Below are 18,284 nucleotides of genomic sequence, written 5' to 3'. Positions count from 1 at the left end.
TGCTTGCATCATCTTTATTTCGTCATGTACTGACGGCGGTGATCATGTCTTGGCTCAGACGTCGTGATGGAGGGGTGAGGGACTGGGAGGAGGTTCTCAGCTGATGTCTGAGGCCGGTTCTGGTGATGCTCAGTTGGACCCGCTCAGGGTGTAGCTGTAGTGGAGCGTTCCACCTTTCTTCAGGTAGCAGTCATGGCTGTGGGTTCCTTCTTTGATCTGACGGGAGCAGACTCCGATCAGGTCGTCGAACAGGATGTCTTTGTCATGGACCTCCAGCTTCAGGGTGTCGCCCTGCTTGGCCTTGAAGTGGGAGAACTCCTCCTCCCACCAGGGGTTAGGGTTGTTGTTACGGACCGACGTCTTCCCCAGAGACAACGAGCCACTGAACACCTTGACGTAGCCGTCAGTGGTTCCGAACAAGTCGGAGGGAAGGTCGCTGGCCTGGAGGTTGTAGACCCTCAGCTGGGACCAGGATGAGCCCACGATGGAGAGGAGCAGCAGGAGGAGAGGAAGCCTGGAGGCCATGGCTGTTCTGGAAGCTGAGGAGCAGAAAGAGGAAACCTTCAGCATCTTCTCATGTTTACATCCTCACAACTTCTACTGAACCCATGAACAAGAAAATAAGAAGCTCCGAGACCAGCTGGTCTTCAGGAGGGAGCTGGACTTCCATCAGAACTAAAGATGAAGGTCGATGATGAAGATGTCGGCTCAGCTGGATGAGAGTCCGGTCCAAAAGAAGAAAGCCCACCTTTTTATATGATCGATATATCTGATGTCCTAAACTAAGAAGAAAAAGATCTGATCTTACCTGTCTTCTTCAAACTTTGCTTCTAAGCCCTGCAAACGCTGCTCCTTGTATTTATAATGGGGGGCTTAATCAGGCTGCCCCACCCCCACCCCCCGTACCACAGCCTGCTCTGTTCTCAGCGTTATGCAACATGATTCCGAGGGTTTGATACCGTGAATCTGCTGGAGGCAACATGCAGGATTAGGTGGATTTTATTAGAGTGCAGGAATATAAACGTAGGCTGAAGGTATAACAGGAGCTACCAGCAGGCTCAGGAAGGGATGAAAGAGAAACTAGGTACCAAAAGAAAAAATATATAATATTGTATCATCAAATTATCATATAAAGTTTGAAAAAGGATCGGGAAGAAGTAAACACGTTTTCTTTGTGTGTATAAACACATGTAGACGCCATAAATATCCAGATCCACTTATCCCACATGCTCATGTATTTTTATGCCTCCTCCTACATTTACTTTCTCACAATGATTTTTTAGAGCTTTTTAAATGTTTGTGCTTTGCTGGGTGTCCTGCTGCAGACTGTTCCACACTCACCCCACAGCATGAGACGCACACACTTTTCAATCTTCTTACTTTGTGTTTAAAACAGATCTCCCGTAGATTACAGCCTCCTTCCTTTCTGTGGACGTTCTTGGATATGTTTGCTTTATTTCTTGCTTTGTACATTATTTGTGCTGTAAATTTACCAAGTCCATAAATCTCAGCTTGTTTGGTTTTTTAAAAGCAGGTTTGTGTGCTTTCTGTATCCTGCTTCATTTGTTGTCCTTATAGCTCTTTTCTGAAGCCTGCATATCGGCTGTTTAGCGCTTTTATAGGTGTTTCCTCAGACCCTCACACAGTCGGATCGATACGGTAAAAACATTGTGAAATTTTTATCATAAAAAGAAGCCACAAACAGAAAAAAACAGTTTAATTATTTTATTTTATAGTAAACGATTCTTTTTCCTTCGTGGTTTCTTGTATAATTTAAAAATTTCTTTTAGTTCAATTATTGTTCCCTTTTGTTTTCTGTTCCACACCAGTCCACTAGATGGCGGTAACACACCTCCCAGCTAGTTCCCAACCAGCACGAAGAAGTAACAGAAGAAGAAAAACTCGCCAAAGCGGATTATTTACTGTTGTTCTCGCGTGCTGATCGATTGTTTATTAATGAGGTCAATCAGAAATACGAACAATTATCGGTTCTCCAGCTGGAACGCCGGCTCGGTTCGCCGTTTTTAAGCCGTCCTGAGGCGGTAGAACCGGACAGAGAACTGGACAGTGGAACCGGAAGTAGAACCGGACAGTGAACTGGACAGTGGAACCGGAAGTAGAACCGGACAGTGAACTGGACAGTGGAACCGGAGAGAAACGATGTGGGATCAGACGCTGCTGTACTTCCTGAACCAGAACCGGATACCGAGGAGAGACGCCGCCCAGCTGAGCTGGTCTCACGCGGTCAACAGCAGGTCGAGGCTCACCGAGGCTCTAACAGGTGGGCGGTGCCTTCACGTGCAGCTGGGCAGTTCAGACACCCCAAACTGACAGGGCGCAACAAACATTTCTAAAGTAACATTTCCTTTTTAATTTTCATTTGTTATAATAAACCTGGCTGACTTTACTGCAAGAACACATGTCATTTTACATCTAATAATCCAATCATCGGTCAGACTTCAAATACAGTTTGATCAGATTATCAGTGAACGTCGCCGCGGTCTTTCTGTGGTCGATGGAGCAGGTAAAATCATCCTCAGGTGTTTCCTGGTGGCTGCCAGACAGGACCTGCTAGTTCAGGTCCAGGTAGATGTGTGTGGGAATATTAACTTTATTTTATTCAACATGTTTGTTCTTGTATAAATTTATGTAAAAAATGGACCGTTGAGAGATTTTCTTTCTGCTCCTTTTCATTCTTGAATTTAGATTTTCTTTTAATAGTTTTTGTTCTGTTTTCTCAAGAATGAATTTAATTAACTGGTTGGAGCATTTATTTGACATAAAACTAACAGACCTTCTCATGTCCTGCTCGTCAGGCTGGTGGTAGAGGTTAGCAGGGTGGTAGTTAGCAGGGTGGTAGTTAGCGGGGTGGTAGTTAGTGGGGTGGTAGTTAACACGGTGGTAGTTGGTGGGATGGGAGTTAGCAGGGTGGTAGTTAGTGGGCTGGTAGTTAGTAGGGTGGTAGTTTGCGGGGTGGTTGTTAGTGGGGTGGTAGTTAGTGGGATGGGAGTTAGCAGGGTGGTAGTTAGTGGGCTGGTAGTTAGCAGAGTGGTAGTTTGCGGGGTGGTTGTTAGTGGGGTGGTAGTTAGTGGGCTGGTAGTTAGTAGGGTGGTAGTTTGCGGGGTGGTTGTTTGTGGGGTGGTAGTTAGTGGGATGGGAGTTAGCAGGGTGGTAGTTAGTGGGCTGGTAGTTAGTAGGGTGGTAGTTAGTTGGTGGGTTAGTGGGGCCTTTATCCCTGAAAGATGAGGACGTTAGCATGCAGCTAGCTTGTCCACACAGATCTGAGCTGAACTCTGGGGATGGTTTCAGTAATAAATATTAATAATTATTAGCCAGGATTACGCTTCATCCTCAGGATCATCTCATATGATGGAGGCTGACGTCATCATGAGAGGTTACGATCCCAAAGAGCCAATCATGGCTCATCCTCCTGACACTGACAGTGACATCACCCTGAGGGAGTGGCTGGAGGAGGTGAAGACACACCACCAGGGACTAAAACTGGACTTTAAGAGGTGAGAGGAGCCCCTCTTCCTCCTCAGAGTGTGATGATGATGCTGATGATGTTTGTCCTCCGTGCAGCCTGGAGGCGCTGTCTCCCTCTCTGGCTCTGCTGGTGAACTGGCTGGACGGTGCGAGCCAGCCTCTGTGGATCAATGCAGACATCCTCTGTGGCCCTGGAGGCCAGGCCAGACCTGTGGAGGCCGAAGCGTTCCTCTCTGCTGTCTCAGCCCTCCCCGCTCACATCGTGCTGTCTCTGGGCTGGACCACAGGGTGGACTGCTGGAGGACCAAACCCAGGTCAGTATTGTCTCCAGATTACCGCCAACAGTTTCACCAGAGTTCTGCTGGAGCCCCAGCGAAGCTGACTATTCCATCAAACTCATAAATAAAACGTGGTTTTCTAGAACTGAAACATCCAGCTAAAACCTGCTGGCAAAAAAACCAGGAAGGAAAACCTCCATCAGGACTAGAACCGGGAAGGAAAACCTCCATCAGGACCAGAACCAGGAAGGAAAACGTCCATTAGGACCAGAACCAGGAAGGAAAACCTCCATCAGGACTAGAACCGGGAAGGAAAACCTCCATCAGGACCAGAACCAGGAAGGAAAACCTCCATTAGGACTAGAACCAGGAAGGAAAGCTCCATCAGGACCAGAGCCAGGAAGGACTACCATCTTCTTGGACTGGGTGGGGGTGGAGAGGAACCCATTGCATCATGGGACGTCTGCTCTCTGGTGGGAGTGGGTGTGTTTATTCAGTTTCAGGAGCAGAGAAGACCTTCAGGTTCTTGTTCTGGATGTTTTCCAGGTTACAGCTGGGACATGGTCCATCTAATGGAGGAGAGGTGTAGGAACCTCAGACATCCAATCACCTTCCCAGTACGAGCCGCCCTACTGGCCCAGTCTTTCTCCCAGCTGTCCTGGCTGCTGCAGCAGTCGGACCGGTGAGTATCAGTCATAGGGGTCACCGGGAATACCAGGAGTGTTCCCGGGATGGACAGTACCCTACACGGTGCTTAGTGGTCGTGTTAAAGGATTCTAACCGTGTTGTTGTACTAACATAATGAGGATGATGCTGCAGAGTAAGGGAGTCAGTGGTGGCTTCTCCAGCTCTAGTTACCATGGTAACTAGTGGTGACTTCTCCAGCTCTAGTTACCGTGGTAACTCAGCTGAGACCACGATGATGGACCAAAACTGTCACCTTGATGAGCCAGATTTATCAAATTAAACAAGACTTTCCTTTAATCCTGTATCATGGAAACCCCTTGGGTGTAACGTAGGTGTGTCTCATCCACAGATACTCTCTGACCGTGTGGACCGGACACAGTGATGAGTTCAGAGCTCAGGACCTGCTGGCCTACAGGGAAGAGTTTGATGTGAGCCGGATTTATTACGACCTTCCGGATTCTGTCAGAACGCAGCTGACGGCAGTGAGACAATAACCGGAAGCAGCTGCTGGATGGAGGTTTAACTTCTTGTGGTCCTCCATGAACTCCCCCTGGTTCCTGGTCTGAGGATCTAGGAGGAGTCCCTGTTCCTGGACCTTAGAAGTGAGGTTTTCCCTGAAGGAGACCAGGAGCCTCATTTCTAAAGCTGGCGTAGGAACAAAAACCGGCGTACGCCAAATATAGTCAACTTCTGGGATTTATAAAAACCAAACTTGATGGGAAAATGTTCCTTCCTCCACGGCAACTCTGACTCAGGCGTACGCACAAAATCTAGAGAAACGGGAAAAGGTGACACCACCGGTCCAGAATAAAACCAATGATGTGAAATGTGAGACAGCTGTACACAATCCACTATTACCTTCCACACCACATGTTAGATATTAAAGCTGTTTGCAGAAATGAATAAAGACACATTCCATATTAATCCTCCTAAGAGCCACGCTCGGGGAAAACAGAATTTCCAGGAAAAAGGGAGATGATGTTAATAAGAAGCTCAACCACTAAAACATGTTCTGTCATTGTGAAACAAAACTTCATGTTATAAAACCATCCAGATAAATAAGGAGCCAGTCTGCTGCCAGCATGTAGCATCAGTGTGGAAAGTAGCTTTGGTCCTTCAGTCCAGCAGAGCGGGACCAGACTGGAGGCTGGAGGTCTAGAAGTGATGCTACGCTAACGAAACACACAAGAGGAGGATTTCCTTTATTTATTCTTACACAATGTTTTTATTCTTGTCCTCATTTCTGTCCACACGTCTTTATTTCCCGCAACTCCTTGTTCACCTGGTTAATAGCGGTGATTGTGTCCCTCTGCACCGCCCACCCAGCTGGAGCCCCGCCCACCCAGCTGGAGCACCCAGCAACTAGAAAGAACTAAAAAAATTGCTACCGATCTCAGATAGATCTGTACATATTTAATTTATAAATTAAAACAAATTACCGGCATCATTAATGTCATTTAGCAGACGCTTTTCTCCAAAGAAATTCACCACTCTGGGAATCAAACTTCCATCTCCTGCATGGCAGACGGATGTTCTACCGACTGAGATATCCATCCGTACGTTCCGACGTCTCTGGCGTTTCTTCCTTCTGACTCTGTGATGACAGCGTCTCCACCTGCTGCCACTATTCTGTCTTTCTGACACCAGTAACGTCCACGCCGTGTCCACCAGTTAAACATTTTTACTTTTTCCAACGTGCTCCATCAGGATCTCTGTCTCACACCCCAAAAAATTCCACTTTCCTCTTTTTCCCTCCCGAGCCGTCATGGAAATGATGTGATGAATATGTATTACAAGTGTCCACCTGACCATGTGGGCGGGGCAAGGCTCTCCCTCCCGTGCACCAAATTTAGAGTTGATTCTGGTTTATAAACGGAAACAGGTGCAGGACGTGCGTGTGCACGCTTTGATAAATCTGGAAGTAGAAGTGCAGCATTTGCTTTTTGTGCCGCCTGTAGTTTGGTTTGCTACGTACATTTTGATTAATGAGGCGCCAGAGCCGCCACGTTTCATCGGAGGCCTCACCACGTTTCACCGGCGTCTGGAAAACAGGAGCTGCTTCTAAGGTTCGGTTTGTGGGCTCACGGATCGCGTTAGAGAATGTAGAGGAGGCAAAACGGCTAACACCATATTCCGGATTTACACATGTTCCAAATAAACAGGAATAATCTGGTTGTGGTTTTAATCTGAATCTGATTAAAAATCAGATTTTTACTATTAAAAAAATGCCTATCTATCTATCTATCTATCTATCTATCTATCTATCTATCTATCTAGATAGATAGATATATATAGATATAGATATACCCATGTATATTATATTATTTATTTATTTTACTGTATTTTTATGTGTAATATACCTGTGTGTGTTTTAGGGACTGCAGATGGAAATCTGGTACAACCATAGACTGTATATAAAAGATGGGCGGAGCCTCTGTGGTGTCACCCGTAGGTTTCTGAAACCCAAAGGGAAGCTCGTTGGGCGTTCCCACCGTCACCATCTTGGTAGCGTCACGCGTGACGTTAGTCCAAAAATTGGCAAAGTGGCAGAGCTGAGAGTGGGACTGTGAGCGGGGGTGGATGATTGACATCTATGAAACTCCGAGCTGCCTAGAGCTAAGAGCTAACCGAGCTAACTCCGAGCAACAGTAGCTAACCAGCTAACGGAGGTATGCGGGCTAAAGCTAAGACACGCTGTTAGCCGACTAAAAACCGCGGTTGTGCTGCACTCCCTTCTTGCCATGGATATTGGATACCTGTCAATCAAAAGGACACGCCCCTAATTATGCCGAATTTCAAGATTAAATAACATCCAAACAGATGAGTTAGAAAAAAATTCACCCCCCTCACAGTTGTCATGAAGATAAACTTGACCTTTTAATCCTAAAATGGATTTTTGTACCAGGCTTTAAACATGTTTATTTCTGCTGTGAAGTCTTTTTAACATGGGAGTCTATGGGGATTTGCTCTGTTTTGGAGCCCCTAGTGGATGAGGGGGGAACTGCAGTTTATTTGTACTTCTGCATAGGCTTCACATTTTACAGGCGGAGGTTGCTGCTTGGGCACAACGCATATCTTCCTCTGTGATCAATGCCGCTGTACATGGTCTTTGTTCAATGAACTAAATAATCAACCAAACAATGTTAGCCAGACTGTTAGCTTGGTTGTTTCTTAGCATGACTCTTAGCCTGGCTGATAGTCTGACTGTTAGAGTGGTTGTTAGTCTGACTGATAGCATGGCTGTTAGCCTGACTGTTAGCTTAGCTGTTAGCTTGGTTGTTAGCCTGACTGTTAGCTTGGTTGGTTCTTAGCATGGCTGTTAGCCTGACTGTTAGCATGGTTGTTAGCTTGACTGATAGCATGGATGTTAGCCTGACTGTTAGCTTAGCTGTTAGCTTGGTTGGTTCTTAGCATGGCTGTTAGCCTGACTGTTAGCTTAGCTGTTAGCTTGGTTGTTAGCCTGACTGTTAGCTTGGTTGGTTCTTAGCATGGCTGTTAGTCTGACTGATAGCATGGCTGTTAGCCTGACTGTTAGCTTAGCTGTTAGCTTGGTTGTTAGCCTGACTGTTAGCATGGTTGTTAGCTTGGGTTTTAGCCTGGTCTGGAGCAGGCTAGCATAAATCTCCATGGTAACTAATGTGTGGCTGCTTTTGTGAAACTGAATCAAGGGTAAAATCACTCGAGATCCCAGTTAAATCCTTCGTTGTCAGTTTGGTGAAATATTTGGACCAACAATTAAAATCTGTCGGTCAGAGACACTAAAGATTGTGGAGATAAAAAAAATAAAACCGAATCATATTTTCAGATCAGACTGTTTCAGGTCTTTAATCCCAGATTATCTAACATTTGGGATTATTCCGTGAGTCCAGACGTTTCCTGGAAGTGGCAAAGCTTTTGGATCTGCTCACTCTGCATGGAGTGGCGTCTCCACAGAATCCTCTTAGCTTTCAGGTCCTGGTGGAGAGCCGGTTTGGAGCTAGTTAGAAGACCACTTAGTGTTTTTTTACTGCCACTGAGTGGGTAGGAAAAGCCAGAACTGAAGCCAATATCTGGGATGGGAGCGTGGGGATTGAGAGGTGGGAGGTATCCGGGCCGAGTGTGGGCGATATGATCCAGAAGAAAAGCTCCTGAACCTCTTCGCTCCAGTCCTGCTGGACCTCGTTGCTGGACGGACCTGTCCAAGGACTCCCTGGATCCAAACAGGATGGAGGGTCTGCTGTGGACCAGTTTCTGCCTCTCTGGAAAGTCGGAGCTGTAGTGGTGACGTTCCTCGATGTTCAGCTGTTTGAGATGATCCTCATCCACAGAACTGGACCCGTTCGGGACCGGGAGGCTGTCTCTGTGCAGGCTGGGGTGTGAAGTCGAATGTAAAGAAGTGGCAGCGCCGTCACACGACATCTTCCTACCGAACGCTCTCCTTCCTCTTCTGTTCTCGGCTACAGACATATTCTCCAGAGCTTTCTGGAGCCCTGCAGTGTCTTGGACATCTATGCTGTGGTGACGGGAGACAGCTGGTGGTCTTCCACATGGAGCAGGACTTCTGAGAGATAGCTCCTCCTCAGGAGAGGAGGCAACCTGCTTCTGATGGTGCAGTTGGGTCAGACTCTTGGACCCGAGTTCTGATGGCATCCTGTGGAGATAAAGCTGCTTATCCACACCAGAACCACGTGAAGGACTCAGACGTTGGGTGGGAGAACCTGGCTGAGATGTGACCTCAGTAGACTCCCCAAAATGAAAAGATCTGGTTCCTAAGGAGTGCTGCATCTGGGCCTCAAGTGGCGACATGCAGCAGGATGCTGGGGTGTGATGGAGATGTTCCTCCAGATCAGGAGGTGGAGGAACGTTGAAGTACTGCTTTGTCTTCTGTTGTCCAGGAGGCATCTTGTTGGAAGGAATGATGATGACCTCTTTCCCTCTCACCTTACAGGCATCTAGAAGCACGTTAAGGACTTCCTGGTTTCCCGAACCGACCGCGTAAACCAACGCTGACAAGCCAGCGTGGTCCTCCAGAGTCGGATCAGCTCCACTGCTCAGCAGCAGCAACAGAACTTCTGACCCGCTTTGCTCCAGACATGCATGGATCAGAGCCGTTTTCCCCGTCTTGTCCTGAATGTTTGGATCAGCACCGCTCTCCAGGAGATACCTGACGGGAACAGAGATCATCCTCAGGAGACACAGTCGGTACTTCAACTCCAAAACTGCTCGACGATGTGAAAAATGTAAATAAATCCACAATCCAGTGATTCTCAAACCTCATCAACATATTTTATTCCCAGTAGCAGAACAACAACGTCTCAGAGGATGAAACGGAGACGTTTCACCATGAGATGAAAATATGAGCTGATAGTGAATCTGATGGAAAAAGTTGGAACAGGAGCAACAAAAGGCTGGAAATGTACCTGGTACAAACCAGAAACACCTGGAGGAGCATTGGACAACTAACCAGGTTACCTGGCAACAGGTCAGTAACATGACTGGTATAAAAGGAGCATTTCAGAGAGGCAGAGTCTCTCAGATGGAAAGATGGACAGAGCTTCACCAATCTGAGACAAACTGGATCTAAAACTGTAACAATTTCTGAAAAATATTCCTCAGACTTTGAAGATCCTCCACCTACAGTGTAGAACATCATCAGAAGATTCAGAGAATCAGGAGGAATCTCTGTATGCATGGGACAAGGCTAGATGCTGGTGATCTTCTGCATTAAAAGCAGACATGATTCTCTACTGGAAACCACTGCATGGACTCAGGAAGACTTCCAGAAACCACTGTCTGTGAACACAGTTCACCCTGAAACCCACAAACGCAGGTTAAAGCTCCATCATGCAGAGAAGAATCCAGATGTGAACAGGATCCAGAACCAGCTTCTTCCATCTTCTCTGGACTAAAGCTCATTTAAAATGGTCTGAGGCAAAGTGGAAACCTGGATGAAGATGTGAACTAGTTTGTGGAAACATGGACGGCGTGTCCTGCAGACTAAAGAGGAGAGGGAGCATCCAGCTTGTTATCAGTGGACAGGTGAAAAGCTGCATCTCTGATGGGATGGGGCTGCATTAGTGCCTATGGCGTGGGCAGCTTCCACATCTGTGAAGCTCCATCAATGCTGAAAAGTACATGGAGGTTTTAGAGCAACATCTGCTCCCATCCAGACAACGTCTCTTTCAGGGAAGACCTTGCAGATTTCAGCAAGATGATGCTGAACCACATCCTGCATCCATCACAGCAGCATGGCTTCACAGGAGAAGAGTCCGGCTGCTGAACTGGCCTGCCTGCAGTCCAGACCTTTAACCAGTACACAACATCTGGACCATCATGGAAGCAGAAACCCAGCAACCAAGGTCCAGGACTGTAGAGCAGCTAGAATCCTGCATCAGACCAGAATGGGACAACATTCCTCTCCTAAAACTCCAGCAACTGGTCTCCTCACTTCCCAGACGTTTCCAGACATGTTAGAAGAAGAGATGCTACACTATGCTGAACACCACCCTGGAACTACTTTTTACACCATGCTGAACACCACCCTGGAACTACTTTTTACACCATGCTGAACACCACCCTGGAACTACTTTTTACACCATGCTGAACACCACCCTGGAACTACTTTTTACACCATGCTGAACACCAACCTGGAACTACTTTTTACACCGTGCTGAACATCACCCTGGAACTACTTTTTACACCATGCTGAACACCACCCTGGAACTACTTTTTACACCATGCTGAACACCACCCTGGAACTACTTTTTACACCATGCTGAACACCAACCTGGAACTACTTTTTACACCGTGCTGAACATCACCCTGGAACTACTTTTTACACCATGCTGAACACCACCCTGGAACTACTTTTTACACCGTGCTGAACACCACCCTGGAACTACTTTTTACACCATGCTGAACACCAACCTGGAACTACTTTTTACACCGTGCTGAACATCACCCTGGAACTACTTTTTACACCATGCTGAACACCACCCTGGAACTACTTTTTACACCATGCTGAACACCACCCTGGAACTACTTTTTACACCATGCTGAACACCAACCTGGAACTACTTTTTACACCGTGCTGAACATCACCCTGGAACTACTTTTTACACCATGCTGAACACCACCCTGGAACTACTTTTTACACCGTGCTGAACACCACCCTGGAACTACTTTTTACACCATGCTGAACATCACCCTGGAACTACTTTTTACACCACGCTGAACACCACCCTGGAACTACTTTTTACACCATGCTGAACATCACCCTGGAACTACTTTTTACACCGTGCCGAACACGACCCTGGAACTACTTTTTACACCATGCTGAACGCCACCCTGGAACTACTTTTTACACCATGCTTAACATCACCCTGGAACTACTTTTTACACCATGCTGAACATCACCCTGGAACTACTTTTTACACCATGCTGAACACCACCCTGGAACTACTTTTTACACCATGCTGAACATCACCCTGGAACTACTTTTTACACCGTGCTGAACACCACCCTGGAACTACTTTTTACACCATGCTGAACATCACCCTGGAACTACTTTTTACACCATGCTGAACGTCACCCTGGAACTACTTTTTACACCATGCTGAACATCACCCTGGAACTACTTTTTACACCATGCTGAACGCCACCCTGGAACTACTTTTTTCACCGTGCTGAACATCACCCTGGAACTACTTTTCACACCATGCTGAACATCACCCTGGAACTACTTTTTACACCATGCCGAACATCACCCTGGAACTACTTTTTACACCATGCCGAACATCACCCTGGAACTACTTTTTACACCATGCCGAACGCCACCCTGGAACTACTTTTTTCACCGTGCTGAACATCACCCTGGAACTACTTTTCACACCATGCTGAACATCACCCTGGAACTACTTTTTACACCATGCTGAACATCACCCTGGAACTACTTTTTACACCATGCTGAACATCACCCTGGAACTACTTTTTACACCATGCTGAACACCACCCTGGAACTACTTTTTACACCATGCTGAACATCACCCTGGAACTACTTTTTACACCATGCTGAACACCACCCTGGAACTACTTTTTACAGACGTGTTGCTGCATCAGATTCACTATCAGCTCATATTTTCCATCACACGGTGAAACGTCTCGGTTTCATCCTCTGACATGTTGCTGATCTTCTACTGGGAATAGAAGATGATGAGATTCTGCTTTATTTACATTTTACAGAGACTCGTCTTTACTCGATTCGGCTGCATTTCTGTCTTTCCAGGACTCACCGAACCATCTTGATCTTCGGAACACTCTGCGGGTCTGTGTGTCGGGTCTTGCAGGCGATCATCAGGGGAGTTTCTCCATGTTCGTTACTCTCGTTGATGTAAGCCCCGCCCTCCAGGAGCAGCCGGGTGAGACGCAATCGACTCAGGTAGACGGCTCTCAGCAGGGAATTACAATCTGTCTGAACCTCTGGTGGTTCATCCATCTCACTGACCTTCGCTTGAAGATGATCAAGTTTAGCTCCTGCAAGGAGGAAGAGACAGAGAGTATTCACCAATCAGAAGACAATCTGAGACACTTCCTTCTGGGTCATCACAACACTGAAACCTGGAGGGAGGAAACTGCTGCATGACTGCTATTCATTCACTTTAAATAACTTAGTTAACTGGTTAACAGGCCACACCTCCACCTCTAATCTCCAGGGTCCTCATGTCTAAACCTGAGCGTAGCAAAGCAGTCTATAGGAGGCGTACGCAGGGAAAACACAAAAACTTCCAGATTTATAAAAGCATACACGCACGTCCCACATCTGTTCATAAATCAGAATCAACTGTAAAGTTGGAGCACGTGAGGAAACGCCTTGCCCCGCCCACATGGTGCTACAAAAGGTCAGGTGACCGCCTGTAATAAATATTCATCACATCATTTCCATGCTGGCTCAGGAGGAAAAAGAGGGAAGAAGAGGATTTCTCCAGAATGTGGGACTGAGGTCCTGATGGACCACGTTGGAAAACTAGACCAGGTTTTATCTGGTGGGGACACCGTGGTCATCACCAGGTCAGAAAGGTGGAGGCAGCAGGTGGAGATGCTGTCAACGCCGGAAGACACGCCAGAGAGGACCAGCTCATTTATTCCTTTGTTTTCATCTAGAAAACGAACATGTACAGATACACCTGAGACTGCTAGCAGTTTATTTAGTGTTTATTTAGTATTTCTTTCTAGTTCCTGGTGTTCCAGCTGGATGGGCGGGGCTACAGCTGGGTGGGCGGGGCTACAGCTGTGGGTGGAGAGGGTGAGGCCAGAGACTCCACCCAGCACAGAGAAGCCGTGTCCTCAGAGGAAGTCCTGCAGGTGCAGAGGGAACCATCACCGCTATTAACCAGGTGGACAAGGAGCTGCAGGAGATGAAGGCTGGAGGGAAACTGGGACGCCACTAAAAAGCTTTGTGGAGAAATAAAAACTCTTCTACGTGTTTCCTAAGCGTTGCATCACTTCTAGACCTCCAGCCTCCAGTCTGGTCCCGCTCTGCTGGGCCTTAGAATGAAGGACCGGAGCTACTTTCCACCTGTTCTTTTACTGGCTGCTATATGCTGGACGACTGGTTCAGAAAGACGTCTGCAGACACCAGAACCTAGAGCGGGCCGGTGCTTCCATCACCCGCCTGAAGCCTCGTTTCCAACAACGGAATAAAGAGCAGATCCTGCAGATGAAGCAGTCGCCTCAGTTAGTGGACCCAGGTCGATGAGCCACACATGATCTGGACCTTTAGAGAATGAAAATGTTTTGGTTAATGACAGCAGGTCCTGGTTCTTCATGCAGCTTTAAAGCTTCACCTGCAGTGATTCCATCGGAGAAACCGGACGTTGCTGCAAACTGCATCGTTTTGTTTCCTGTTCTCCTCCAGAGAGGAAAGTTCATGTAAAGTTGGGACGAACCGATGATGCCGTCTAACATGGCTGAAGGTCGGCTGTGAAATCTCCAACCTGGCTGTCGGGTCCGTCTGGAAGGTGCCGGTTGCCAGAAAACCCAGTTAGCACTAGCAGAGGACTAGCATGGCCTGGTTTCTCCTGGTGTTCTCCCTAACACCGGGCCCAAAGCATCACAGAGGTCCAACATCACAGCACAGGGCAGTCGGAACCGGGTCATGAGCCAGGCAGGAAGTCTTGCTGGTCTCTGTAAACCTGGTCCCTCTGGAGTCTGGCTCCATGTGGTCCAGCAGAGCCAGATCAGCCGTTGTAGGTCTTTACGCTCTGGGGAGCCGTTTTATATCCAACCATCGATGTTCTGAGCAGCTACAGGTGGAAACACCTGATTGTAGCCTGACTGAGGAGCAGGTTTCCATGGCGACCATGTTATTTAATAGTAATGATTATTAATCTGTCTGGTACATGTGAGCGTGTACTCATAGGAGAGTTAATATCTAATGTGCGTCTTTATTGGAGTCTGCAAACAGCTTGAATATCTAACCTGGTGTGAAAGGTAATGCTGGATTCTGAACAAATGTCTCATCATCTCTGGTTTTATTCTGGACCGTTGGTGTCGCAGTTTCCTGTTTCTCCAGATGTGTTTACAGCAGATCAGAGCAGCCGTGGAGGGAGGGACCTTCTCCCACCAGCTCTGGTTTTCAGAAGTCCCAGAAGCTGAGTAGAACTGCTGGTTTCTGTACGTACGCCAGCTTTAGAAACGAGGCGCCTGCTCAGCTTCCTTTACCGTCCTCACCATTTCACTTCCATCCTCTTCCTCTCCCCTTCTTCCTTCCATCCTCACCCTCATTCAGCCACCTTTTATCTTCTCTCCCTCCCTTCCTTCATCACCCCTCTTCCTCTTTTATCATTCATCCCTCTGTTCTTCCTAATCCATCAATATTCTCCATCTCTATCATCCATTTATCCTCCCTCCATCCCCTCACTCATCTCTCCATCCCTTCCTCCTTTATCCATCTTTTCCCATCCTCATTTCCATCCTCCTCATTATTATCGTCATCCTGTACCTCTTTCTCCAGAACCAGAACCTGGAACCAGAACCTGACTGATCTGCGTTCAGCAGCCTGTCTGCATGTTGGGCTGCAGCCCACTCCTGACCTTGAGCAGGATGACAGACTGTATCCATAGCAACGAGGTGTGATTACCACAGCGGATGACTGCTGCAGCTCGGCGTCATGGAAACCTCGTCAGATAAAGTTTAAGAAGCTGAAAAGCAGAGAAGAAGTGATTCTGACCAGCTGGAACCAGAACCTGAAACCAGAGCATGGAACCACAACAGGGAACCGGTCAGGAACCAGAACCTGAAAACAGTCCTGCTGCAAAAGATCTCGATCCTCATGTCTAGAGAAGGTTTCTGGTCTGTGCGTCTGGAGACGGTTTCATTACGTCCGACTTCAGTACAGAAGTTCACGGCCGACACAGTCGTTGTGGGTTGTATCAGGAGAGGACAGGAGGATAAGTACAGAGACCTGATTCAGGACTTTGTCACATGGTGTGTCTCCAACCACCTTGTGATCAACACCACCAAGACCAGGGAGATGGTGGTGGACTTCCGGAGACCCAGGCCGCACCCAGAGCCGGTCATCATCAAAGAGGACTGTGTGGAGGTGCCTCACACCTACAAATACCTGGCAGTGCAGCTAGAGGATAAACTGGATCGGACTGCCAGGGCAAGGACAAGGTACTTCCTCAGAAGGCTGGTGTCCTTCAAACGTCTGCAAGAAGCTGCAACAGATCTTCTACCAGTCCACAGTAGCGAGTCCTGTAGCAGCCTCAAGAAGGACGCAGCGTTCCTGGATGCACCTGTTCGTTGGCACAGAGCTGGACAGCCTGACGTCTGAGGCAGAGGAACAGACGCTGTCACTGATCCAGAGCTTCCACAGCACAGCGCCCCCTGCAGGCACCAGCACCCGACTGCACCCTGGAGACACTGAGGAGGTCCCGCCTCCTCCACGCCATCAGTGCTTCTCAGGGAGAACGATAACCCAAAACAGAGCTCCGGACTCACTTCACTTTATTTCCATCCTCATGATAGAAATATTCTCCACACACACATTTATTCATGAATGTGGAAGACATAAATCCAGCTCTGCTACATAACCAGAAATCTGATGTTATATTTTCCTACAGGAAAACAAAGAGTAAAAGCTGAAACACCCTTTTTCCAGACTGAACTCAGAAACATGGATCAGAGGAAGGAGATTTTATTGCTGAACTTACCTGAATCGGTTTCATTCAGAGCAGCTTGACGGCAGCTGGGAACCAGGCGGGAGTGAAGGCTGAAATACCTCCGACCGGAGGAGCATCAGAGCGGCAGGAAACAGCCAGCCAATCACTGCGCAGCCTTTTCTGAGCAGCCTCAGCGCAGACGGCGGTCTTTACGCAGGTAAGTGTGAAGTCTTTTCACCTTCAGGTATTCAGACTGCTGATGAAGGAACAAAGCAGCCGAAGACGTCAGAGGAAGATTCAAGGCTGCAGCAGCGTCGGCTTCGATGAGCCGTGATGGAATCAACACGGCTGCAGGAAATGTGTTCAGACAGATGAGATGGTGGCGCCGGGTCTTTGTTTTTATACGTAGTTAGAAAAATGATGCGTAGATTCTTCTAGAAGTTCAACGTGTTGCCTCCAGACAGAAAACCTGGTAAAAGACGTGCTTAGAAAATATTTACTGAATATTTTACATGTTGATCGTTTCATTCTAAAATCTTTTTCTCGTGAACCACTGGGGCAGAGCTGCAGGATGCAAACCCAATCCTGGTCCTGGTCCAGGTCCTGCAGGTTTTAGATGTTTCCTGCTCCAACGCACCTGACTCAAATGAAATTATTCTCCATCAGCTTGTTGTTCTGCACCAACCATTTCCAGAAACCTGCAGGATTCTGGTCCACAAGGTGCAAAGATGCTCCTCACACATGAAACTCTTAGTGACCAAGATCCACAGGGAGCCGGATCCCCCGCCCAGACGGAACCGGCTCCAGGGAGCAGGACCTCCGGCTGCCGTGGGGGGGGGGGGGGGGGGGGGCAGCTGAGTTCAGGTGTACGGCGACTAACTGGTGATGGAGTTTATGTTTGGAGCCTTTTAGTTAATAACTGAGCTTCACTTTTTCTGAATTGTACGTAACGTTTAATGTTTTTGTAAAAACATGAAAAAGAATAAAAAGCAAATGAACTTCCTGATCAGTGTGTTTGAGTATCAAGAAGCAGCAGAGACGCCTCTGATGGTGGTTCAGAACTTCCATTCAGACATTTAAACTTTGACTGTCGTCCAGCTCTAAAGAAGAACCTGCAGAGGAGCCATGAAACGCTTCAACAACCCAAAGTCTTTATTAACATGTTTGAAAACACAGCTGGAACTGAGATGAAGAGCCGGAGCTCCGAGTCACTGCTGGATGCTCTCGTACACCTCGTATCTGTACTGGATGCCGTTCTCCTCCTGAAGTTCACACGGGACTCCAGGAAACCTGCAGAGGAGACCAGATTCAGCCCGAGTGTCAGACTTAAAACAAGCAGAGGATCCTGTAACAGCATCTCAATAAACCATCAAACATTCTCTTAAATAAACTTTATTAGTCCTCCAGGGAAACTCAAAAGGCAGCGTGAAGGAAGGCATCAGAGACATGAGAGGTCAGAGGGTTCGACGTTTACGTCCTATAGCCATGGAGAAGACCGTCGGTGAGGCAGAAAGCTCAGGAACCGGTGCGAACCGGTGACAGGAACCGGTGCCAACCACCACGCCAGAGGCAGGGTTGTAAAATATAAAACATAACATTCAAAACAGCAAAAGATTTCACAGGAAATAAACAATAAAATACAAGAGACAAGATGTAAAAAACAAAACATGATAAAGGCCATCAAGATAAAATC

The 18,284-nt window shown here is 47.5% G+C and overlaps 4 protein-coding genes across 7 annotated transcripts in view; 1 reads left to right on the top strand and 3 right to left on the bottom strand.

The window, feature by feature from the left end:
• Nucleotides 1-894, bottom strand: LOC121648760 (perforin-1-like). Its single transcript, XM_041999092.1, has 2 exons — nucleotides 809-894; nucleotides 1-539 (listed from the first exon to the last, which is right to left on the bottom strand). The coding sequence occupies exon 2, from the start codon at nucleotides 523-525 to the stop codon at nucleotides 130-132; it is 396 nt and encodes a 131-aa protein (XP_041855026.1). The 5' UTR covers nucleotides 526-539; nucleotides 809-894; the 3' UTR covers nucleotides 1-129.
• Nucleotides 895-1,826: 932 nt separating this feature from the next.
• fam151b (family with sequence similarity 151 member B) lies at nucleotides 1,827-15,637 on the top strand. Of its 4 annotated transcripts, XM_041999089.1 has the most exons (7): nucleotides 1,975-1,995; nucleotides 2,038-2,091; nucleotides 2,154-2,281; nucleotides 3,356-3,515; nucleotides 3,583-3,800; nucleotides 4,311-4,446; nucleotides 4,801-5,361. In XM_041999089.1, exons 3-7 carry the CDS (start codon nucleotides 2,161-2,163, stop codon nucleotides 4,943-4,945), a joined length of 780 nt encoding a protein of 259 aa, XP_041855023.1. In that variant the 5' UTR covers nucleotides 1,975-1,995; nucleotides 2,038-2,091; nucleotides 2,154-2,160; the 3' UTR covers nucleotides 4,946-5,361. The 4 variants fall into 4 exon arrangements, 3 of the variants coding, with proteins under 3 accessions (XP_041855022.1, XP_041855021.1, XP_041855023.1); XM_041999088.1 differs by having other exon boundaries at nucleotides 1,827-2,091; XR_006012029.1 differs by adding an exon at nucleotides 15,442-15,637 and having other exon boundaries at nucleotides 1,828-2,281; nucleotides 4,801-5,053.
• ankrd34bb (ankyrin repeat domain 34Bb) lies at nucleotides 8,304-12,924 on the bottom strand. Its single transcript, XM_041998703.1, has 2 exons — nucleotides 12,722-12,924; nucleotides 8,304-9,594 (listed from the first exon to the last, which is right to left on the bottom strand). The coding sequence occupies exons 1-2, from the start codon at nucleotides 12,922-12,924 to the stop codon at nucleotides 8,304-8,306; spliced, it is 1,494 nt and encodes a 497-aa protein (XP_041854637.1).
• A 2,083-nt stretch (nucleotides 15,638-17,720) lies between the features above and the next one.
• dhfr (dihydrofolate reductase) overlaps nucleotides 17,721-18,284 on the bottom strand; it is a 6,635-nt gene continuing 6,071 nt past the window's right edge. Inside the window, exon 6 of the mRNA XM_041999091.1 lies at nucleotides 17,721-17,881. Within this exon, the coding sequence (XP_041855025.1) occupies nucleotides 17,800-17,881 (82 nt within the window). The 3' untranslated portion in view covers nucleotides 17,721-17,799. The remainder of the gene's footprint in view (nucleotides 17,882-18,284) is intronic.

Source organism: Melanotaenia boesemani, chromosome 11 (assembly GCF_017639745.1).
Source record: "Melanotaenia boesemani isolate fMelBoe1 chromosome 11, fMelBoe1.pri, whole genome shotgun sequence".
NCBI lineage: Eukaryota > Metazoa > Chordata > Actinopteri > Atheriniformes > Melanotaeniidae > Melanotaenia > Melanotaenia boesemani.
This window is presented reverse-complemented; position numbering and strand designations above follow the sequence as displayed.